This window comes from Motacilla alba, chromosome 19 (assembly GCF_015832195.1).
Source record: "Motacilla alba alba isolate MOTALB_02 chromosome 19, Motacilla_alba_V1.0_pri, whole genome shotgun sequence".
Taxonomy (NCBI): Eukaryota; Metazoa; Chordata; class Aves; order Passeriformes; family Motacillidae; genus Motacilla; species Motacilla alba.
The window spans coordinates 6,394,615-6,419,690 of record NC_052034.1 but is presented as its reverse complement, the minus strand read 5'-3'; the positions used below and the strand labels follow the sequence as shown (position 1 = coordinate 6,419,690).

General features: G+C 44.1%; 1 protein-coding gene and 1 long non-coding RNA gene across 8 annotated transcripts in view; one reads left to right on the top strand and one right to left on the bottom strand.

Annotated features, from left to right (window-relative positions):
• CUX1 (cut like homeobox 1) overlaps positions 1–25,076 on the top strand; it is a 268,969-nt gene that overhangs the window by 111,034 nt on the left and 132,859 nt on the right. For all 7 annotated transcript variants that reach the window (XM_038157828.1, XM_038157826.1, XM_038157829.1 and 4 more), the window contains exons 4-5: positions 7,768–7,846; positions 22,075–22,212. In XM_038157828.1, coding sequence (XP_038013756.1) covers positions 7,768–7,846; positions 22,075–22,212 — 217 coding nt within the window. The remainder of the gene's footprint in view (positions 1–7,767; positions 7,847–22,074; positions 22,213–25,076) is intronic.
• Positions 437–16,412, bottom strand: LOC119709715. The gene is made up of 3 exons (XR_005259413.1): positions 9,748–16,412; positions 1,058–6,559; positions 437–1,017 (listed from the first exon to the last, which is right to left on the bottom strand). It is a non-coding gene; the product is annotated as an uncharacterized LOC119709715 (long non-coding RNA).

Below are 25,076 nucleotides of genomic sequence, written 5' to 3'. Positions count from 1 at the left end.
TTTCCTTTATATCAATATTATATCAAGAATCCCCTTTTCCTTCCTGGGACAGCTCTCAGCTGTGGGGATAACAGGCAAAGTCCCAAACCTTACACATCCCACCAGAGGCAGCGACAGGCGCCGTGCAACTTCCCCAAAGCAGGTTCCTCTGCAACTTGCAGGCAAGTTGTACCAAGACAGCAGAGACTACCAGGGTAACTTTGGGGAGGATCAGCCCAAATCCTCTTATTTTTACATAATTGACAAAGTGCTGAAATTCCTGTTGGCAGCTGGTGGGCTGTCTGTGCCGCTGCCACGCACTCGGGGGCAATGGGAACAGTGGTGGGAAATTCAGTTTATTCAGGATTCCGACAGGCAGCACTGTGCAGCTCGCAGGGTCAGGAGTGTCTTCTCATCCTCAGGAGAAAAAAAGAGAGCTTGAAGTGTGCTGGAAGGAATGGGGATGGGAGGGCTGGGCTGGGCGAGGTATTCTGCCGAGTCCCTGTTTCTCCAAATACAGAATTATCTCTGTATTTATTACAGAATTACCTCTGTTCATTACAGAGTTACTGTGAGGCTCTATACAAGCTGATGTCTTCTGGTCTTGCTTTGTCAGAAAAGGGAAGCAAGAGGGTGAGCTCAGTACAAAACACCAGGAAGAGGGTGCATCTTGGTATTTATTGAACAAAGGTGGTTCATAAACTCCTTCTTGCACAGATTCCCCTGACCTCATTTTTTGTAAAATACCTAAACAGAAGTTTGGATCATCCATGAGGGAGAGAAGTGATTGTGGGTTCCAGGTCACTGCTCAGAGCCTGGAGGAGAGGTGCACGGGCAGGTGAGGGCACCTTACAGAGCTCCTATGCTGGGAAGCTGGGGGTGATTGTGGGGTAGCCCAGGCTGCTCTGTCCTGCCTTTCTCCCCTTCCTCCCTGCCCCATTTCCCAAACATGGCTGGGCTGGCATGGCCAGAGTTGTTCTCCATCCTTGTGCTCTCACAGAACCTCGAGGATCAGAACTGGCAAGCTCTGACATCTCCCTCTTTGGTGACAGAGCAAATGATTCGCTGATTTATTCACTAGAAAGGTGTTCCTTCAGTTTTGGGGGAAGGATGTGCCCCCTGTTCAGAGGTCACCTCTTTGTTTTACCTTTTTGGCATTAAGAAAATTTACTACTGCCCTGTGCTGACTTAAGGAGAGAAGCTGAGATGCAAAATGTAGAATTACAAAGGTAAATAATTATTCATTGTGCAGCCAAATGGAGCACCCCATATCTGTTTTCACACAAGGTTTTTACACCCCTTAAAATTCAGGTACAACACAATTTGACTAATCACGAGCACCCACACTTACTAATTGGAGTAAAACATGGCAAATCAACCCTATTTCCACAGAAACAGGATCCAGGCATCCCTGGTTGCTAGAGTTACTGGTTTGTGACGCCAGAAAACAATGTGAGGGTTTGAATGAAGTGTCAGAGGGGCTGGGATGTTGGCATTAGTTTGGTGTTCAGGAGTATCCTTTATCCTTCCATGAGCAAAGTCCTTATTTCCAGGACCTGGCTGTCCTTTGATTTGTTTTACTTGAGCATGAAAAACACCAAAGCCTCCAGGAAAACTGTATCATGTCATTACATCAGAGTGTATAAAATGAACTTATATAGACATGAACAAAGTTAATCCACTTTCATACTGTAAAGACTGATCAATAAAAGAGATTTTTGGTAACATTTGGCACTCTGAGCCCCCTTGGGCCATCCATTCCTTGTCACTGGTTTTGTGCTGTTCCTGCTGATCCATGCGGGTGAGGGACCCATGCCATGGGGTGTCCTTGCCCCAGCTCTGGGTCCCCACCTCCTCCCTCGTGCTGACCCCAGCGAGTGCACAGCATGAGTCAGTTCAGTTTGCCAGCACAATGGAAAATAAATTCTTCCTCTCCTTCCTTAGTTCTTCACCGAGCCACTGAGCTGAATCACACTGCAGCAGGAGGAGGGAGCAGGGCTGCTCCTGCCTGCCCCACGGATGGGCTGGGAGCTGGGTGAGAGCAGGAGCTGGGAAATGCAGAGGGAGGTGAGGAGGGAGGTGAGGAGGGTTACCCAAGGCTCCAGGAGAGGTCCAGCAGGGACAGCACAGCCGCTGATCCAAAGGCAGGGTGGCAAGCGGGATTTAATCAGAGCTGTGGCTCCGCTGTCAATATCTGCAGGCACATGTTGGGCTGGGCTGTTTGACTGGGAAGGAAGATCAAAGATTGGAAAAGCAGCAAGAAGCTGTCCTGTGAGAACATTCCTCAGGGGATGGCAGCGTTGTTTGTCTGGGAAAATCAGGATTTATCTGGGCATGAAAGGAAGGGGAGGTTTTAAGGGTTCAAGGTTGCAGCTGTTTCACAGTGGAGGGAGCAGAATTGAAAAGTTGAGGTGTTTGAGTCCTTCCTAAAGCTCTCTGCTTAACTTGAGGTTAAACCAACACGTTGGAGAGGCAGGCATGCCCTTCCCAGGCTCTTTCCTGGTACCTATGTCCCAACCCAAGCAGCTTTGTTAAACAGATTGGTATTGGATCTACTGTGAAGTCCTTAATTCTGTTAAAGAATTTATAGCCCAGCTAAAATCCAGGCCATATGCCTTAAGCAACTGCACAGAAATAATTTCTTTATAATTTTGCTTCAAAACTGTTTTAATTGCAACAAAGCTAAAAATAAGAATTTTTTACTTTTTTCTTTTGTCAGTGGCAAAATAAATTAACAGGGATGGTGAATAAGTTTTCATTACTTTGTAAATTGCAGTGTTATTTTTATTAATTTATTTATTACTGTAGGTATCTCTTGGTATTAAGAAAAAGAAATCAAGCCAACTGTATTTAAAGGCTTCAAAGCAAGACTGATACATTAATATTCCTGCTATAGACACCATTTGATTCCAAGGCAGTTATTCAAGAATACAGCATGGCTTAAAAGAGTGGTGCTTTAATGAGTTGTTCTCATGCTTTTCCCTTTGTTTCATATGGTTCTTCCAGTTCTTAATGGTGTTTTGGTAACTCGTAGTAATTGAAGACAAATGGAAAAGCTTCGTGATGCAAAACAATAAGACAGAAGATGTGTAAGGGAAAAGGGATGGTTGTCTCCTTAAGGGATCCATTTATTAAAAATCAGAACAGAAAAATAACTTCCCTTTTAAACAATTTATCTTTACTTGATAAATTAGTTCCAGATTGTGTGCAAGACAGTGAAAGACATGTTAAAGTGGTTAACGAGAGTAGGAACTAAAGTGGAGAACTATGAGGACAAGTGGAAGAGCTGGGACTGCAAAGTTCATATGTAGCACAGTTGTGTGAACACTTGTGTTTGTGGCACTGAGAGTAAATCACCGGAGCTTTGGTGATGCCAGACAGACACAGCACTGGGAACCCTCACAGAGGAGCTGTCTTTGGGATGCTGAGTGCAGCATCCCAACCTTCCAGCTGTGCTGAATGATCCAGGTGGATCCAAGAGGAGCAGCACATGTGCCAGTCTCGTGCTCAGAGATGTGTTAAAGTGCTGATACCCCTCAGTTCAGAGAATTCAAGTGTCAGTGCAGGATGTGCTGGCATCTGGCTTCCAGTCCAGCTTCCTTGCAGAGAGCTTCAATCATCCTGCTGCATCTTTAAATTCAGGTGTGCATCCTTGAGTCTGGCTGCAGCCCATGAGGTGATACCATGTTCACACGGCCCAGAGCATCCCAGCCCTGCAGACCCGTGCTCAGGAGATTGTGGGGCACTAAACATCAGACTTGAACTAATACTGAAATCTCCTACTGCATAAAAACTGACAGATCCCAAACTAAAGCCAGAGGCTTTGCTTCTGTCCTTCTGAAGTTGGCTGGACATAGCTGAAAGAGGCAACGTTCAGATAAACCTGTGTCCAGCACCTTCCCTGGCCTAAGTGCCACACTTGTGGTGCTTACATAAATGTGGAGATAAATCCGTGGAGTTCATTGATGATATTTTGATTTCAGCCGGGTGCAGTGGGTATGAGACTGGGACCAAGTACTCCTGAACTAGGCTGTCCATGTTTTTGGGGGAGCAAGCCAGCAGTGTCAGACAGCAAAGGGAGAGTGGGATCAGACCACGGAGATCTTCATGGCAGGTTGGAAGGAGACGATTTTGGAGGGGAAGGGGAGACACTTAATGCCCACTTGCTACCCTGAGCATCAACTCAGGAGAGCACTTGACCTGGAAAAACAAGGTGGATAAAGGGAGGGCTGGTCTCAGCCCAGTCTGGCTGCAGCTCCTCCACATAGCTCCGCTGCTGTTTTAGGGATGAAGAGGGAGATGAAGGCTGTGCTGAGCAGGGAGGATTCCTGGTGTCTCAGTTCTGTTATCTCACTGCAGCGCCAGTGGTATTATCAAGACAAATAGGATGCCAAAACTTAAAAGTGAACATATGTTTATGGGGGTGGTGGGGAATACAGAGGTCACTGTTGTTTCTTTCTGCTCAGAGAAGACATAATGGGGCCTGGTTTAGATAAATTAAGATTTGGAGCTAAGCTCGTGTCAAGACAACGCGAGTGTAATTATAAGTTGACTTCTTTCAGGGTCCCTGAAGTTTTTAGAGTCAAATAAAAATGTTCAGCAAGAGTTTTATAATGTAGTTCAATGTTTCTAATGTGAGCTGATTGCAGCTCAGCCTTGTTGGCTCCTAAAACAATTTTACTTTGATTTGAAAAATTTTCAGTGAACTTCCACATAAGTCCATGTCATTTCAGTGCTCTGTTTCTTCTCTCTCTGGACTTCATTTATATTTTGCTATTTTTGATGTCTTTTCCCTGCCATATTTCCTTATTTCCTTATGCACCTGGGTGTTGGCATGCCTAATTATTTTTTTATTCCAGTTAAAGTTGTCACGGTGCCTTTTCTAAATTTTATTATAAGATATAAAATAGTTGCAGTGCTCATTTTCAGTAAAACTTTAAACTGACAGGTTGATTTATTTTTTTTAACAACTAAAACATAAAACCATATTTCTGCCTAGTGGGATTGTTTGGAATTCTGGTTTTGAATTCGAGGGCAAAAAAAGGTGTAAAATACCTGTGATTTACAAACTGCTTCCTTTGGAAAGTCTCTGATCTCCTTGCAAGATGTTGTTTCAAATCTGGTTTATATTTCCATCACTCTATAACTGGTAAGGAGCAAATAAACCATACCTTCTATAATACTTAGAGAGAATAAAAGTACAAATGCTCTTTATTAAAATGTGGAAAAACTGTAATAAGAAAACAAATCCATCCTGTTATTTCCCAGAAATGGAAGCATTTTAAGTGCTTTGCTTTTCATAAAAGGGGCAAATGAATTTTTCAAAGTACAGTACAGAATCAGTGCTGTAATGCTAATTGTATTTAATAATAGTAATTTAAATTTGGCTGCTCTCTGCCTAGCAGCAGCGAGAGAAAATTGTATGTGGGAACGTTGAAGTCCAGAAGTGTAACATATGGTGTGCTTTGGCCTTCAGAGAGTCTCTGTGCACCCATGAAACAGCTCAACTGCACAAGTGTCCCTGGTGGTGCCCCTTCCTTCTCACCCCATCCCCGAGCGGTGCCTGACACTCCCCAGCATGGATTTACACATCCCAGGGCCTCCCTGCCTTTGGCACTTCGTTCCACAGGCTCATTTCAGCTACTCCTCGTGTGAAAATGTTCTCTCCGAATTGCTTCTGTTCTCCTTCCCTAATGAGCATCAGTCCATCTGTGATTGCTCAAATTCAGATTATTAACTGGGTTATTCACAACCATCAATCCCTTGCTCTGCGGCAGGTCGGATGCCCTGGGAGATTCCACTGCCTTTCTGTGGTCTTTCTTGATAAACTCTGAAAGAGCAGCATGGCCAGCTTTTCTTGAGAATTTATATCTGCTCTCCACATCCTCCATCACTTCAACATCTGATGCTCATTTATCACTTTTCCAATACCCTTTGATAAGCTCTAAATGGGTCAGGTGGCAGTTACACCACACCTCCGCAAATCTCCATAAATTAATCCAGATCCTGGGGGGATGTAAGCAGAATGGGAATTTGGTTTATTTCTTTAAATACAGCCTTGTATTGTGTTGCCAGAACTTGTCTCTTCCCAGCCTCTCGCCGTATCTCCCGAGATTTCCTCGCTGCTGCTGCCAAACGCGCACGGCCACTGCCCATGTCCTTATTTCCCTCCTTGACCCCTCCTTCTCTCCGGGCCTTTTCTTGGCTTATACCTTGTGCATTGTGCTTCTGTGTGATTTCTACGATTGTCCCTTGGTTTTGTGGCCTTAATCCTGCCCGTGATGATCCCGAGCAGTCCCTTTCCAGCCGCGAGGCTGATCCGCACCAGCCCTGGCTGTCCCGCGCCGCGCCGCGCGCCCGCTCCCCGCATTATTTCATCGTCCACCTTGTAGGATTGCCCCCTCTGCCCCCAAACCTTCTCCTCACAGAGGCGTTCCAGGACAAAGCAAACACAAGTGGCACCAGGGCTGACCCCGTAGCACCCTCCTGCTTTATCTGCCCTCCTCTTCCTCTCCCGGGTACCCAGCACTTCCCGAGTGCTGGCTTGGTCACACGCTTCCCAGTGCTGCAAATCCCCCTCCTGCAGAATAAAATATCAGATACTTTCCTGAAATACAGATACAGTAAACTCTGGCCATTGTTTCTGCCTTATCTATGAATCAATAATGTAGAGAAAGAATTCAAGGACGTTTTTCAGACAGGGCCTTCCTTTTTTTAGGCCGCGGTGACGTCCGCACCTTTAAATGGTTCCATAATATTCACTGTCTTTCAAATACACAGAAGAATTGATATCAGGCCTTTGTATCCGCAGTTCTTCAGATCCTTCCTTGCCTTTTATTAAAATATGGGAACGATAATCTCCATGCCTTTGGTTTCCTGATTTGGGTAAGCTGCCACAGAGCTGTGTCAGGCTTTCCTGTTTCCCTTTCTGTCCCTCTGCTTTGGAGTATTAATTCACTGGATCTGATCCTGAGTCAGTTTGGTTGTTTATTGTCAATATGAAGCAATAGAAAATCCTCTGCTTTCTACTACAATAGGAAAATACATGTTTACAAAAAAAAAAAAAGTTGCTGTGGAATAGGTATTTTATTCTTGGAGCCGTTAAGCTGCCTTTCCTTATAAAACAGAGTTTTAGATGAAAATACAGACGTAGGGGGAAAAGAATAAAATGATAAAAATAAATTCTTAGATGAGTATTTATGTGTTACAGAACACAGGGAGAAGCTGGTCAGAGGAGCGCAGGAGTGCAGACTGTGCCTGAGCTGTATTAGAAAACTTCTTTGCATGTAGAAGATTCACAGTTATTTAGTGTTAAGTATCACAGGGTGCTCAACAAGTTCATTTTTCCATCTCCTCACAGGCTTATTGGAAATAATAGAAAAATCTATTTACCACAATAAAGGCAGAGTGGGACATCAGAAGTGGCCGCAGTTCCATTTGCTGTGCTAGATCTCAATAAGTGGTAAAGGAAAACAGTTGTTGAGGAGAGAATCTGCCTGGCAAGTACCAGGCTTTTTATAAGGATTTAAAGTAAAGAATCACAACAGGCAGGAGTGGTCATGAAAATATTGATGCTTGTTATTGGGCTGAAAAATGGACTTTAGTACAAATGTAGCAGGAAAGAGTCTTTTAAGACTGCTTCTGTAGGAGCTGTACACAGGAGACCTGGGTTCACTTTTTATGGACTTACTAGTTTTACATGAAATTATTCATTTATATTTAGAGCTCTGAGTGTGAGCGTTGTATTGGAACAAGTCTTAAAGCTTCTTTTCTCATCTCCCCTTTTAGATTGATGCATTGGGTAAACGAAGCAAAGAAGCAGAGGCAGCCTTCTTGAATGTTTATAAGAGATTAATTGATGTTCCAGGTAAGCTAATTATTCCCTTATTCTGAGAAACTAATGGTTCATGTTTGTGTGAATGCTACTGGGCATTTTTCCTACCTTTAATAAGGTAAACACGAGCAATGGCTTTGTTCTGGAACTGACAGACTCCTGTATTGATTCTAATGGGGAGAACTGTAACTGTGGCACATTTCAGGACTTCTCATTGCATCTACATGTCAATGTTTCTATTAATCAATTTGTATTATTATGATACTCTGTGATCCTCAGTATTTTGTTCATTAGAGGGTTCAGACAATTTTAACAATAAAAAAAAAGCATCTCGAAGCTTCACCAAGAAAAAGCAATATTTGTACTTTTAAAGGGTAGAGAAAACTTTTCATGCCTTCCAAGAAAAACAAAAGAAAAAGCCTTACTGAAAAGTAAATCACTACCAAATTTCAGTTCTCTGCAGTGTAAGTGTGATCATAAATTTTATTCAAAGGCCTTTATTGTATGTGTTTTCAACTTCCCTTTTGTTTGGCATACGAACTTTCTTTGTTTGGCATTTGGTTTCAGTTCATTTCTTTTTACATTTTGGGAGTTGATTTTTTTGTTTTCCCCAGTGGTAAATAAATAACTGCCTGAACAGATTTTTCTTTTTGCAGCTGTACCCACAGCTGAGAGGGGGTGAGGAGCCCAAGTCTCTGCCACATCTTGGCCTGACTGAGCTGTTGGCACATGACTCTGTCTGTCATTTTATAGTTTTATAAAACATAAATATTATATATATATATATATATATATAATATTCAAAATACCTCAGGAGGGGTTTTGAGGTGTAATTAATAGTTTTAAATACTTTTAAGGCTTCATAGTACCCTGGCCTTTACTGGTTTTACAATTTAAGGAGTGCATTTCATGCATGCTTCAAATAAAAATTAAATTCTTAATGTTTTAGTTTAATGATTAACTGGTTGGAAGGTCAGTGTTTTCAGATGCTCAGTCTCAGCTAACAAATGTATTTCTTTATGCTTTCCCACTCATAGTTGAGCAGTGCCCTGTAGCCAGTCCCTCTGTAGGGATGCAGAGACTCACCAGGGTATTCCTGGGCCACAACTGCCTCGGGAATGTTGTTTTTAGGTTAGTCAGCTGTGGTCTGTGAGTTTTCCTTCACTTATTCCCTGCTCAGACTTCCAGTAACGTTCTGCTGAGCACAGAACAGCTCCCTCTGCCCACCTGCTCACGCCATGGGAGGGGTGGACAGCTCGGAGAGGGTCCCGACCCTCACGGGCAGGAGCAGTGTGGGCCTGGGATGGGCACCCACAGCTCTGGCTTGGAAAGAAACCCCTCCATGGAAACATTCCCAACATATCTGCAGCCTGGGAGTCCAGCAGGAGCTCTGGGGAGAGGCACTGCGGCCCCTCCATCTCCACACTGACACTCGCTGCAGCTTCCTGCCATAATTTGGTAGGAAGCTGAGTAGGTTTGAGTTGGAACAGTCTGGCTTTTTTCACGACTGAGAAGTGGTGTCAAACAAGAGCTGTGTGGGATCCTTCGTGTGCTCTTGTGCAGAGGCTTCTTGCTGAAGCCTGGCACCTCACGGGTGTTGGGATCTGAGCAGCAGATCAGACCAAACCTTGAGGAGAAGGTAGGATTTCTATCCCACCCTCCAGGATTTATATCCCTCACCATTTCATGGTGAGGGACTTTGTCAGGACTTCTTGGTAGGAGAAGGAATTTTCTCTTTTCTTTCATTTGCAAAATTTACAGCCCTGCTCCCACACCCCACAGCCTCCCTCTTGCCCCGCCGTCCCCTGCGCGTGCCTTATGTCACCTGTCACAGAAATATTTCTTTGATATTCTTAGTAAACATAAAATCTTCAGCCTGGCTGAGTTGGGCGTGAAATGGATGAGAAATATCTCCAGGTTTTAGGCCCTCTTACCTGGAGGTCTGAGGTAAAAGTAAATTCCAGGTTCTCCAGGAGAAGGCCAGTCAGTCTCCTGTAGCTGCGTGCAGGCGTAACAAATACTCACAGTTTACAACACATGCTGCAAGGAGAAGGAAAGCAGCCATCAGGAATGTATGGCACTGCTCTTTGTCACTCTGCTTCATTGTGTTGCTCTTTTTTTTTCCCTTCTCATCCTGTGTAGTCTGCTACGTGTGGCAGTATCCATGGAGGGCTGGGCAGTGTCCATGGAGGGTTGGGTGGGTATCCATGGAGAGCTCTCCTTTATAAACAGCCATCAGTATTCATTTATCACATGTGCTGCTTTGCCTCCGTGTGGCTTTACATATCTTTTGACCTGTTCCTTTGGTATTTCAAATATTTAGGTACACTTTTAGCTCCCCAATGCTGCTGTGTTTTCTTTTTGGTGTGAGAAGGGAGGATGATGTTTGGGGGAAGCTATGCCTGGAATGCTGCAGAGTGGTTATTTAGCATTAAGCATCGCTGTTACATGACAAGGGTGCAATTTTATCAGACTTTCAATATCCTTTATAGGACCATATAATAATTGCAGCTGAAGTCTAATTCCCAGCAGCCAATTTTATGGTTCTTGAGGAAAGCGTGTATTTCTCTCCTCAGTAATAATGTGCACACTTTATATAATTAAAAAGGGCTTCTATTTTAATTTTACTATAAAATGATCTGTATTGAAACTCCAGCTACAGTGCTTTATGGATTCAGCAAAGTTTAATCATTTTCTTTCCTGACCTGACCAGAGTTTTCACTCAGGCTCACCAGTAAGGAATTTGTGGGAAGGGTGGTATTTTACTTGTAAATTTTCCTATGTACATCAGGGGCTTTCTCTTTAAAAGATAAAATAGACCTTTTATATATCTCTCTCCAGCTTTATGACGCTGTTAAAATAGCATTATCATTGCTTGGTGCTGCAAAATTTATCCTTCTTAAAGGAAAGCACATGTCAAGGAAAACATTTTGGTTTATGTACATTTATACAGCTCAGATCATTCTGTCTTGCTCGAGACTGAACATTTTTAATTAATGGAATTAATTTTCTCATTTAATTGCCTTATTTTCAGTATGCAGTACAGAGCAAGGGAAAAGCGAATCCTGCCACATGAATTGCACTAATCAACAAGGTTGTCACAACTTACCTTTAAAAATAATGTGAATATATTTATTTTGAAGTAAAGGGAGGTTGGGTCTGTGTTTTGAGGAAGCCTTCTTCCATCTGTTCAAGATTCCTTTGTCTCCAGTTTTATAAAATAAGTGTATTATGTTAACACTCTTGGCTTTTAGGGTCTTAATCTTGCAAGCACTTAGAGTGAAATTGGAGCCTTGTTGTGTGTTTAGAGGAGCGGTGTTGCCTTGCAGAAACAGTATATTCAAAAGTCTTTTTTTTTTCCCTCCTAAATCTTTAAAGGAAAAATAGTAAGCATTAAAAAGACTAAATATTTTTATTTCAAAAAGGAAGTGTTGTCACTACTTTATTTTCTTAAAACAAAACTTTGGTGTAATTTTCAAGTAAAAGTTCAAACATGGAGACCAAGTGAATGCCAGGTGTCAGTGTCTGGATAAAGTGGTTAAACAGAGTGTTCTTTCTGCAAAGGATCACTGCAGTTACAGCCCAGTGCCACGCTGGATTTTCTCAGTATTTTGTCTCAGTATTGCTCCTGTGTAGGCAAGGAAACAATTCTGCCTTTAAACACAAATCTGCTCTCTGGATGTGGCACAATTAAACCCAGTTGGGTTCAGTCTGGAGAACAGGAAAACACAGAGTTTTTTCAGCGTATGGACATTTGAGAGTGAGGGAAGGTTAATGCAAACTGTTTGCTCTTGCTTTGGAGGGGCTGTGCTGCCTTCCAGGGCTGAGCCAGAAATGGGTTTCGTTTCTCCTTAATGGGAATGAGAAAATTGGTCAGGAAACGAAACGACTCTCAGGGTGTAAAAGGGGATGTGTGTGTGGTTTTCTTGGAGACTCTTCCTGGGTCTGTGCTGTGATCACTTGGGTGCCATATAATGTGTGTGCTGTGGGGTTTAGCTCAGAGGACCTGCTATCGAAGGGAAGTATAACAAAAAACAGAGAAGGTAAAAATAAGATTTTTTTTTTTAATGTGCCCTGTCAAAACAATCAAAAGCAATAACAGTGAAAGATGGCTGAAGTGGAAATTTTATCTTTCCCTTGCTCCTTGCCATCGTAAATTGCACACCCAGCCGTAGGGGCTGTGTCTCACAAAGGGGTTTGAAGGAGGAGCAGGCTCCTTCCAAAGGAGTTCTCCACACACCTCTCACTACATCTTGTATTTTATTTTAGTCCACACACAGCCCCAGTTCAGCCTTGCAAATTCCAACTGCCCCGCATAAGGCGTTCTTTTTCCAAGGAATGCTTTACCTGAGAAAACACAAAGTTCTTTTGGAATAAATGATCTGTAAAGCTCTAAATAAGTGCGAGGGAATTACTTCTAAAGGCAGCAATGAAAATTATTTGCAGTGCTTGCAAATAATCAGCCATTTATCAGCCTTTGCCTTCTGATTATTTACAACTCACGACCCTCTCCAGACTTGCACTGCTGTTTGGGCTGTGAGAAAATATCATTTAAAGTGTATTTGATCAATGTCCTGAGGTTAAAGGTGATGCAAGAGAAAAACAGGTTTGATTTTGGATTTCTTTGGGGATTTTTTTCCCCCAGAAAAATTATCTGCTGCTTATGTTGAAGGTGATAAATGTGTATGAAGTTGTTGTGTTTATGTACATCCTGTGACATGTTTGGATTTTTTGGGAAAGTGTAATGTGAAGCAGCAAGGTTAATGGTAAGAAAGTCTGTATAATAAAGACTTTTACAGACCCAGATGACTCATGATGTGCTAAAATTTCAACCTGGGTACCCCCAGCCTTTTCTGCCTGTAGGGAGAGCTGGGTGAATGTAAATTTAGGGGATAATGAAAAGAGGTGAGGGAAAAGAGGTTCACTCTGAGGGACTGTTTAAGCACATCCCAAGGCAGAATACGAAAAAAGTTTGAAAAAGTTAATACTTGGAGTATTCTTATCTGAGATAATGGTTAATTGGTTGGCAAAACTGTCTGAAGAGCACGATCAGGTCATAGTAAACCCTGAGTTTGTGGTACATCAAGGCTGAACAGCACAGACCATTTTTGAGAAATGTTTGGTATCATTGCAGTGTGAAAAATTTTAGGCAGTTCCTCATTTGTTAATAATACATGTCAAAACTGTCACCCCTTTCCCAATAAAATACGTGAGAATAAAACAAAGGACAGACCCATAAAACGAACAAGTTTATGGTTTTGCTGCCCCAGACTGTACGAGGGAAATGCATATTCATAACGTGCCTTTTCTCAACCTTAGAGGGAAAGGAAAACAATATTACAGTGAGTACTCTCAGGGGGAAAGGAAGCAAAATGAACTTGCTCACGGACACAGAAGTGGCACAGACACCCCTCAAACGCAGCAGTCGGGTGTCTTTCTAAACACACTTGAAAATCTGATAAAATTAAGCAGAAAATTGAGCATCATTAATACTTGAAAGAGTGAAAGCCATAAACCCCTGTGGCTGCAGGCAGTGATTTAGCTGTGAGTGGATCCCATCTGAAGCCAAAATCCTTGATGTTTTCACCTGTGTGTTTAGAACAGGTAAAAAGAAGGAGTTGCACAAACAGGAAAATCTGGGAGCCAAGTCTGTACCGTAAAAAATTATGGACTGTAGAAATTTAGTGATTCTCCCCAAACTGTTCTGCAAATCTGCAAGGGGTGCCTGAGAGTGAGAGGGACAGCTTACAGTCCCGACTGCAGAGGGGAGATTTGAGCAGAGCTCTCAGAGGGGCAGAGCCGCCGCCGTTTCATTTTCCAGAATATCCCAAATCGCTCGGGATGCTGCTCCAGCCTTGGCAGTCCAGTGCTGAGGAATGTACAAGTAGCTGAGAATCGCTTCAGCCTCCTTCCCCGTGGGGCTGGAATTCCGAGCCACAGCACAGCGTGCAGTTTGGGATGTGTGCAGGGTAGGGCAGCACTGTTAGTGTTACACAGCTATTTTCCGATGGAGCACAAAGTCCTGGCCAGTTCCCATCTTCAGAACTCATTCACTTTATCCTTCTGTTTTGAAACCCGTGTCAAAATAACTGAAAATATTTCTGTTACCTGAAAACGTGGCTTGAAGTTGGGCTTGTCTGATCACATGCTTTTTTCTCTATTTTTTCTCGTTGAATTAATAATTGGATAAATTCCTTTGTAAAAGCCGGAATAAATATTCAGGGGAAGAAATATCCCTAAAGCATTCACTTTAAAAAATTTATTGTGCGGTTGTCAAGCCCTATTTTACTTGGTAGGCTGGAGGCACGGAAGGAAGAGGGGAGGTGCAGATAAGGGGAAGGATGCAGGGAACAGGAGCAGGAAGAATGTTCGGTAGAAGGAGATATCCCAGCAGATATCCCTGCGGGAAGGGGCTGTGTTCACCTGCAGGGTGTCACCGCAGCCCTTCGGAAGGTGTTGCTGCAGGGACAGATCTAGAGCAGCCCCAAGGCCCGTGACTGGAGCAAAAGGCAGAGCATGCTAGGGAGGGGGAATATTGGACTTTCCCTTTCTCGGTTGCAGGAATGTGAACTGGAATTAGAATAAACCCCAGCTTTCGGAGGGTTTATTGCTAAGTCTGTTCAGAAGCTTTTAGGAGAAAGAAGGGATGAATGTAGCAGAAATGCTTTCAAACATAGTAGAAGGCTCTTTTTTCTTTTATAATCTCAAAGTAGCAGAAGTGAAATTTGAAGTAGGAATGTTTTTTCTGTAACTGTCCTTTGCACTGAGTTCGAAGTGTGAGTAGAAATTCCATTGTCCTGGGCCATTACTAGAACATTAACAATCAAATTGGAGCCTTTTCAATTGCAGTGGCTTCTCTTGTAACTCATTAGGTTCTTTTTCAGCTGACAAAGCGCCATCAAATGGTGCCCTACCTATTATGCAAACCCCACGTTTAATATTTAAAACTTTTCTGAGGATTTACTTTGGTTACTCCTTTGAAAATAGAGGGAACTGCAGTGCAGTTCGTGAAGGAGTCGATCATTTACTCTGCCTTACGTGATTTTTTTTTTTACTCTAGGATAGTGATGCGTCTCAATCTGGGGCATCTTTCTGGCAGTAACCATTCCCGAGCTGGGAGATAAATAAAGGATGTTTTTAAATAATAGCCCACAAGACGTAAGGACCACACTCTGGGAGGGATCTGTATGATTGCGGTCACATTGCCTGCACACCATCCCGTGCTGTTTCATTTAACCCTGCAAGCTTTGGGGAACTCGTGCCGTGATTAATGGGGAGGAAAGGCGCCGGTCTGCTGCCACTCCCCCGTCCCCACGCAGGGGGGTCCCATCAGTCTGGCTTTGCTGCTTCCAGAGCTTGGCAGAATTTGGGATTCGGCTTTTTTTTTTTTTTTTTTCCCCTTTTCTGGTAAGGAAAATGAGAGTCCCTCACCCTCTTGTGGGCACTTTGAATTCCCCGGTTCAGCCTGCACAGAACGCTCTGACAGCCGGAGGGTGAGGAGAATGCTGTTAAAAAGTGGAAAAAAATAAAAGGAAGTCACAGATCCCAGCCCTGTGGGATGGGAGAGTAAGAAAATATGTATAATTCTTGATTGAAGGTAGAACCTTTTCATGGTTTTTATGAAGTGAGGAGTTGGAGAGATGATGAGCTTTGTTTCAAATGGAATTACGGCTATAACTCTTCTGTCCCTGGGCTACCAGAGTCATAGGGGAACGGGAGCAAAGCTATCATTTATTCCATGAAATCTTTGTCTCAGTCTCTCTAGGCTATTTCAATTTACCCCTGAAATTTCTGGGGAATAATTAATGAATTAATTAAGTATGCTGTGAGGTGTTTGAATATTCAAAAGCTACAATGTAATTATTATTTTTTCTAAAACACATTTTCAGATTATTTTCAGACATGCAGTCTCCCACGAAAGCATTTGCTGCATCAGAAGTTCATGGAGCTTCTCCGTGTCTGCAATCCAGGGATCATTCTCTGGCAGGAACACTCCCTGCAAAGAGCAGTGTTGCATTTAGGAACGGGAAAAAACTTCTTTTACTTCGTGACCAAAGTATTGTAACAGTGGGGCTGAACTCTCGGCTCTTTGAAAAAAGTTAAATCGCATTAATAAAGTTGCGTTTTAGGAGGATTATTATTTTTTTCCCTCCCTTATCATTTCGTGTGGGCGTTTCTGGTGAGCGATCACTGAGAGCCTTGCTTTCAGCAGGGCCGGGCAGCAGAAATTCAGTCGCGTTGAAAGAGACGCGTTGCCTTCCTTGAATTATTTTTAGATCCCAACCTTAGGAAACACATTTCCAGTGATATAAATTATTAATTGCCCCTGTAGTTCTGGCACTGTTTCATAACTTGCTTTCTTATCGTTTCCAGTGTTACAGGCCTGTAAATGAAGAGGGAGGAGGGGGGGTTATTAAAAGGCAAGTCCTTTGTTTTGGAAGAGGCTCTTTAGGAGCTCCATGTTATGATACCAAAGGAATAGATTGAAAGAAAAAGAGAAGAGGTTTAATCATTAGGAAGGAATTGTTCATGTGAGGGTGAGGCCCTGGCACAGAGAAGCTGTGGCTGCCCTTGGATCCCTGGAAGTGTCCAAGGCCAGGCTGGACAGGGCTTGGAGCACCCTGGGATAGTGGAAGGTGTCCCTGCCCATGGCAGGAGATGGATCGAGATGAGCTTTAAGGTCCCTTCCAACCCAAACCGTTCTGATTCTGTGATTTCTATTAATGTATTTTGCGAATAAGCCGAGAACGAACCTCGGGCAGGGCAGAGCGGAGCGCTGGGCTCTCATGCAGCCCCTGGCCCATCCGTGGGGGTCTCACCGCACGGAAGGACCCCGTTTGTGGCGATTTTACAGCGTGTGAGGAGCCCCCCGGCACCGCACCGGCTCCCGCGGCCGCCGCCCGATCCGGCCGCGCTGCGATCCAGGCCGGGCTTTGCCGCTCTCCCCGCCGCGCTGCGGGCCGGGGCCGGCCCGGGGTCCCGGGGCTTCCTCCGGGCTCCGGGCGGTCACTGCGGGCTCCGGACAGCACCCCCGGGCTCCGGACAGCACCTCCGGGGGTCCGAACAGCTCCTTTGGGGGTCACTGCGTTCCATCCCGGGGTCCGGGCAGCACCTCCGGGGCTCCGGGCCGTTCATCCCGCGGTTCCTTGGGGGTCCGGGCAGTCCCTCAGGGGTCCCGGTGCTCCCTCCCGGCGGGGCTGTCGGAGCCCGTTCCTCGGGACTGCTCCCGCCCAGCAGCGCTCCGCAGCCCTGGGGTTAAATATATATATATATTTATATAAATATATATGGGAAGAGAGGGTAATTTGGCCCTGCGCGCTGCAAATTGTACATTTAAACAATGACACAGTTTTTCCACTCCGTTTGGCAAAGCCCGCCATCAGCCCCTCGGTGTTGTCGGGGGTCCTCGCCCCTCACGGCAGCCGCAGCCACGGCCGAAGGGTTAAACATAAACTTTAAACATTCCCTGTCCCGCAGGAGCTCCTTTTCCAGGAGGCGAGGTGGGCTTTTCCCCCCTCTCCTTAAATAACGAGGGTGGTCCCAGCATACTCTATATCGAGACAGCTTTTCATCAGTTGCTCATCAGCATGCTAATTGCTGTATGACTAATTATGCCCTGAATTCCAGTTGATTTTCTTAATGAGACAGCTGGGTTAATTATGTAATCGTATGATTACATTAGCCCAGAGTGCCCTGGCGAAAAGGAAGGCGGGCGGGAGTGGCACGGCAGCGGGCGAGGGGCACGGGGGCAGCCGTGGTCACTTCGGCCGTAGTGATCGGGGAGGGCAACGAGAGCGCCCGCGGTGTAAACACGGGCTGGGCTTGCTGGCCCTGACAGCTGTGCCTGCTTCAGCTCGCACGATGGGGGAGGAATGGGGGTTCTTCCACGAAATTCACTTGGGAAGTTCAGGCAGTCAGCGATGGCCCTGTCGTACCTCAGGGATTGAGGTTGGGTTTGGGCTGAGCGATGTGGGGTGGGTGTTGGATTGTAGAGTCACAGAATATCCTGGGCTGGAAAGGGCCCATGAGGATCATCAGTCCAACTGCCCCCACCCTAGGCATCCCTGAGAGCATTGTCCAAATGCTCCTGGAGCTCTGGCAGCCTCAGCCATGCCTATTCCCTGCAGAGCCTGGGCAGTGCCCACCACCCTCGGGGGAGAGCCTTCTCTTGATATCCAACCTGAACCTCCCCACACACAGCTCCAGCCATTCCCTCCTGCTGTCCCTGGTCACAGAGAGCCGAGATCAGAGCTGCAGACCCCAGTGAGTCTCCCCTCAGTCTCCTCAAGCTGAACAAACCACATGTCCTCAGCTGCTCCTTTACAGCCCCTCCTGACCCTTCACTGTCTGCTGTCCCTCCTTTGGACACTCTCTAACAGCTTTATATCTTTCTTACATTGTGACACTCAAAACTGCACCCAGGGTACTGAGGGACTGCCTCGTGTAACGTGTAATTTGGGCAAAATCAATCTTAGTGTTTCTTTTAAAATTGTTTGTGAAGTCAGTACTTTACATACCTAAACAGTAGCCAAAAAAAAAGGTTCCCTTGCCCTGCTGCTGAAAAAAGATTCGTTGTCAGGGCATGTGTGTGGTGTGAGAACAGCCTGAGAGGTGTTGCTGTAGCTGCGTCGCACCAGCTCGTTTGATGTGAAGTATTAACTGCTATAAAAATCAGTTCACATTTGTAACATTAATTGTTTTCATGTCTGTGTCCACTGAGACGTGTCCGTCCTCCTCCTTCGTGGGGACAGAAGCTCCTCTGCGAGGGGACAGTGAGGTGTGTGCTGGCAGTGAGCAGGGATGTGCCCAGAGCTCTGCAGTCCTGGGGAAGGAGAGGCAGGAACGGGCTCTGCAGGGCTGGAAATCCGGCGGTTTCTGTTCCTGCTGTGGTGGCGTGGAGGAAACCTCGTCAGGGATCGGATCCAGATGTGCTGGGCTGCCTGCAAGCACAGGATGCGGGGGGCTTCTCTGTGGGTACGGCATGCAACAAGTGGATTAGGAAAAATGAGCAGAATAGGAAACAGGAGGAAAAAATGCACTAAATTTAGTGTTAGAATAGACATCTCAATCTACTCTTGGGCAGTAATGATCTTGCAAAACGCTTCTTCAAGTTCTGGATGATCAGATCCCTTTTACTAATTTTCTCATTTTTTATTTTTTATTTATCCTGTGCCCAGCAGGGATTCTGGAATTTCACAAGAGAAAATTCAAAGCAAGGGAATAATGTATGATGAGGTTTCCATATTTCAGTGTTCAGCGAGGTGATTTTTCTCCCTTACAGACCACAGAAAGGGCATTTCCTTTGCTGCCTCTCTCTGTAAGCCGGGGCCAGTTGATTTTTTTGAGCCGTGCATGCCTGTTGTTTGTGTAATGAAACGAAAGTTTTGGTCCATTGCTTGTTTAAAAATTCAGTGACCTCCTGTTAAATGACATGAAACATACTTTACAAACCTGGTTAATATAAAAAGGTATGCTTTTCCATGCATGCATGTGTTGGGAAAAGGAGAGTATTTTTATTTATTTTTAATCGCTCCACTCAGGTAGGGAAAAAGCCATTGTGACTCTACGGTTTATACTTGTTTCAGGTTAATTGGTGTTTATAAATACTCCAGAAATAACAGGTTTTTAGGCTTTTCAAGCTAAAAGAGCATGTTGGAGCTTGCCATGAGAAATTATTTTTCTCTCCGCCCAAAATGTCTTGGTTGATCATTTTATTGTCGTACAACGATTAGTTTTCTTTAATGCAGTTTATAAAAATTAAGTTTAAGAGGTGCTTTACCCATGGGTTTTTTTACATGTCCTCCAGCAGTATTTGGTGGCTGCAGGCCATTAGTCCTTCAAATAGGCTCTAGTGAAGTTTGAAGTTTAATGCACAGAGACTTTTTTTACATTTTGTTTGTTCTGCCGCTGTTTTGCTACTTGAACATTAACCTTTAATAGAGCTAAATTAAATATACATGTCCTGATGAATAATTATGAGATTGCAAGCATTTTCATTTTGTACACAAAGCTTCTCAGGGATTGCAAATTTGACTAAAGATTTAGTCATTACTCACTTTATAATGCCCATGTTATTTTTCTCTTTTAATTCTTTGCTGATTTCAATATAAAAAGCCTTGTGTATTAGGAGCAAAATACCTCTTGTACGTGTCCTGGCTTTTTACAAGGGGCGTGTTAAAATGAGGGTGGGGGAAAGTGCACCCACAATTTTGTCAAGTTCAGTTTCTTTCATCGTGGCACTATTTCATAGAAATACCCACAGCTGAAGCTTAAGATCCCAGGCCCGATAGGATTCGTGGTTTCTGTGACAATTTAAGACGTGGCCAGAGCGAGACAATCCGGCCTTTCTTTGTGCTCAGCAGATGAATGTCCCGGGCTGGCTCTTTGGGGGATGCTGAGCTGCAGGAGTGTGACAAAACGCTCCTTGCAGAGGAAGGTCAGGGACCTCCATGGGAGCAGGGGAATGTTGTGACAGCCCACACCGTAATAGGACCATCCATAAATACTGCAGAGCCTTCAGCTCGTGCTACTGCTGCCACTTCAGCTCTCTATTTAATTCCTTACCTGTACCCCCCTGTCTCTGCCACAATAACATTTTAAGTTTGATTTATTATAAATATTTTAATACGGATAATAATAACGAAAAGTATTTGGCCTAAAAAGCATAAATGAAAAAGCTATGTAGTCATAAACTATGTATGTACAGAGAACAGATGACAAGCAACCTAGATTTTGTATTATGAACAGGGTAATGCCATAAGCTGTTGAAGAACCCAAGGAACAAAATGCAGCAGGCTGCTACTTAGAATGTCTCTGAGTTCAACATAACCCAGTGCTATTCTTTTATAAACTATGCAACAACGCTGGCATATTGAAAAAACACACAGGCTCATGCTTAATGTGTTAACAGAGGTACAATAGACTTATTATGTGTTTCCAGAGACTGGAACTGAGGGTGGTCTGAAAAATTAATGACTGTGGTGGTTGAAAATTAAGTGAACTCCCTAATATATACTGTTGTTGATCCACTGAGTTTGGTGTTTAGCATTCCTCAACAGGAGACTAAATCTTTGCAGCCATTTCACAAGAGATGCTGGCGCCCATAGCAGAAATATATTCAATAATCTTTTATAAGTCCATCACACTCCAGAGTTTTCCTGTCCTGACTGGGAAGAAGTCCCAGAATAAATCACACGATGCACATGTCAGGTGTGTGCTGAGAACTCTCTTTACCAGAAGGGGATGAATATCAGAGAATTAATACTGAGAGGACATTTGATTATAAGTGTAAGAGAAAGAGAGAGATCCAAACCCAAGGTTCATTGAATTGATTACATCCACATAACGTTTCTGATTGTTATTGATCTGTCAATTAGAAAAAGTACCACTCAGATCTCCATGGTCACAGAACTTGTTTGAGCTCTGCTGTGCAGGAGGGCACAGTTTGCTTCAGAAATTCACTCCTGCACAAGCAGAATCCTGTGAGGGACAGTGGCTGTCAGTGAGCTGTGCAGTTTGATTGCTTTTCACCCAAAAAGTCTCATTTTGCAATAAAAAATGTGCAGCTTAAAACTCTCACATGCCTTTATATCATGACTGTCTGCACCCAGGAACACTGTCCTGGGGATTAGTGCCAGCATGAAGAAGCCTTGTTCAGATTTCATGGAAACACAGAATGGTTTGGGTTGGAAGAGACCTAAAAGCTCATCTTGTTCCACCCCTGCCATGGGCAGGGACACCTTCCACTGCCCCAGGGTGCTCCAAGCCCTGTCCAGCCTGGCCTTGGACACTTCCAGGGATCCAGGGGCAGCCACAACCAGGACAAGTTGTGCTGGGACCTCAGCACCCTCACAGCCACGAATTTTTTCCCAATCCCATCTCTCCCTGCCCTCTGGCAGTGGGAAGCCATTCCCCCTTATCCTGTCACTCCAGGTCCTTGCCCCAAATCCCTTTCCAACTCTCTTGGAGCCCTTTTGAGGCACTGGGGGGAGCTTTAAGGTCTCCCCAGAGCTTTTTCTTCCCCTGGCTGAACACCCCCAGCCCTTTCAGCCTGGCTCTGTATTTAAAGGGAACATAGATAGGATGAAATATTTCTGGTCTTTTTAAGTTTGCAGGATATACTATATGAGGAATGTACAGGTCTGGTAACTCAAAGAAGGGCCCTGCTGGCACCAAAATGGAGTAAAAAGGACACTTGTGCTCTGAACTGCTTGGGTCACAGAAGTGTTCCTGATACATTTATTTTACTGTTTCTTTTTCAGATCCGGTTCCAGCCTTGGATTTAGGACAGCAGCTTCAGCTGAAGGTTCAACGCATGCACGATATTGAAACAGAAAACCAGAAACTTAGGGAAACTCTGGAGGAATACAATAAAGAATTCGCCGAGGTGAAAAATCAGGGTAGGTTTGCAAACATATTATCAGCTTTTAATGCACACTGAAATTTGAAGACAGGAATTGTATTCAGTTTTATTTCTTAAAGGTAGAGGTGACAGTAGTATTGAAATTCAGTAGAGAAAGTGCAGTAGTCTATTAGGGCCACTTCTATATTAGTGTGTGGAGATGGGCTTTGGGGAGACTCTTTGGATTTCTTGAAAGTTCCATTTACTGTAGCAGCAAGTCAGAGGACAGAGTTGTTATTCTGCATATTTGGTTGTGGCCTTCAGCACTGAAAATTACACCTGGCTGACGTTATTTGTGACATTTTGTGAGAGGCAGTGCTGGTACTGACATCAGGCTGAACGTGGGTGTTGGTACTTGCAGGATGTGCAGCTTGCACAGACAAACACAAAAATGCAATATTTTGTACCCACATATAAATCTGTAGAAAACGGAACTTTTTCTGTACTGTTTTTACTTATCTAAATGTACCACTGGAGTACATTCAGCATATGCACTTTATTTTTACTCTGGAGACCATCCATAGAGCAATGTAAATACAAGCTATTACTGTTAAATTATTTAAGTTTTAATGAGTCTAAAGTACATGAAAATACATGAAAATCTCAATGAGATTTAAAGTCTGTTGGCTTTAAGACTGCTTAAGTTTTCTTGTGATTCAGTTTCCTGCACCAGGAAAAAAAATCTCAGCCATACACTGTTGCCCATCCATGGGACTTTTCATTTCCATCTTTAATGCCCAGTTCTGTATGGTAGTAAGGTAAATTGTCTTGCCATTTGGAAAAATGGATATTTTAATTTATTTTTTATATTATGGAACTGTTGCACCCAAGTAACGTTTGAAAGCTGCGTTAGCAACTAAATTGATTTTGTTAAATCTCATTTTTTGCTGAGGGGAACATCTGTGCAGTTATATCTTTTGAAATATTTATTTTCTAAATGTAGAGGGTGTGACCCCAGGAGAGGACAGGTATCAGCATGCCAGGATTTGGGCTGGACTGCAGGAGATGTCATGTTAGAACTGTTATGCTCTAAGCAAAACTGTATTTTGTGCTGGAAAGGTACAATCATTGCAGTTCACTGTGCAGAGTTTTCCTGAGGCTGTGCATCCAGCACATCCAAGCATGACATGGGGGTTCATCCCACAAAGTGGAAAAGCTCTTGACTTGTAGAGTTTTTTGCTACAACCACTCATAACTGACATTTTTGATTTTCCCTGGAGTGCTGGAACTTCCTTTCCATTTCCCCACTGTAGCCTTTGTGTTGTTTTTCACTCCAGTGCCGTGGTTTCACTCTCAGTTTCAAACAGGGATTAATAAGCTATCCAGGGAAAAGGCTGTTGTTAGCTGAGGGTGCTTTGATCAGTTAATCTCTTTGTTTGGAGGGTTGGTATGAGCTCTACGGTGCCTGTAAGAACTTCTTCCAAAACTGGTATAAATGGCAGTGCCTGACAAGCTGTAGCTGACCTGAGCACTGGAGAAGGCACTTAGTGCTTCAAGCAATGATTCAGCTGTACTTGTCCAGCACGTCTGTTGTTAGGTGCTTAAAGGTAAAATCAGATTTTATTACAAAAGTTACGTTTTCCCCCATATTTGTGCACTTCTTGTGTTTGTTTTCATAGTTTTGTTTTCTTTTAAAATCAGACATTGAAACTTAGTCAAGGTGCAATTACGTGCATTTCTGTGAGATTATTTTGCTCTCTGCTTCTCCATGTACCAGAATATTTTTGCAGATTTCTATCTGAAAAATATAAAGGTGTTTATATAAAATACAAACACCTGGAGCAGACATGGCCCAGAAGGGTGTGCAGCCCCCTTTGCCCACAGGAGCAGCATCCTCCTGTCAGTGCAAAGGAGCATCCTTTGCTTATTCAGGAAGAGATCAGGATTTGTATGACTTCCCGGATCTCAGGGAAGAACTTCCCTGTGCTTAAGAAAAAAAGAGGTGACGTGTCCTTTTCACGGCCTGTTACTCAGTAATGAGCCTCAGCTGATTTCTGCACAGCCAGCAAAACCCTGCTCCTTCAGGCAGAGGCAGCTGCTTTGCTGGCAAGCATTTTTACCACTCTTCCCCCCTTTTTTGTGGTCACAGTGGCTCAAGCTGCCTTCGGTAGTGCCCAGACAGCAGATCATGTCACCAGCTACCTCCTGTCTGCTTCACAGCTCCCTGCTCAACTCTCTCCATCAGGATTTTGAAAAGATTATGTGTGGGTTTGTGTGACGTTATTGAGGCTTTTTTCCCCCAAGACCATAGGGTTTATTTTTCATATTAGGGTTTGTCTTCCTAAGATGTTTCTGCAAAATATGAAACTTGTCACATTCAGAAGTTTTTATTTTTTCCTCAAGCATTATTAATGGTATCTGTTAATAAGCTGATGTCTTTAACCCCCCCTGCATCCTGGTGTGAGTACTCTGAACTGTGTTGCTGCTGTGAGTCTTCTGGCAGTCCAGGGCTTTTTCCAAATTCCATTATTGTTACAAAGCATACTCTGGTGAATGTGCTGCTTTTCCTCTTCTGAGCCCTATAAGGATTCAGTCCTTTCCTGTGGGTGGGATCACAGGGCTTTCACGTAGCAACAGATCAGGGCACGTAAGGAGATGCTGAGCTGGAGCTCTGCAGGTTTCTGCCTCTGCTCCCATCCACTGCTGGGCATGGGGAAATGCAGGAGAGCTCCTTTATCCTAAGGAAGGATTCTGCAGATTCCCTGGAAGGCTGCAAGTGCCTCACAAAGTTAAAATTGTCAATGTTTGTGTGTAAACCCAGGGGTGGAGGACGAGGCAGCGACAGCAACTGGGACATGCAGAGCTCCAGTGCCTGCTGTGAATGCAGCAGTTGGATCCCAACTGCTGGGTTTCTCATCAGCT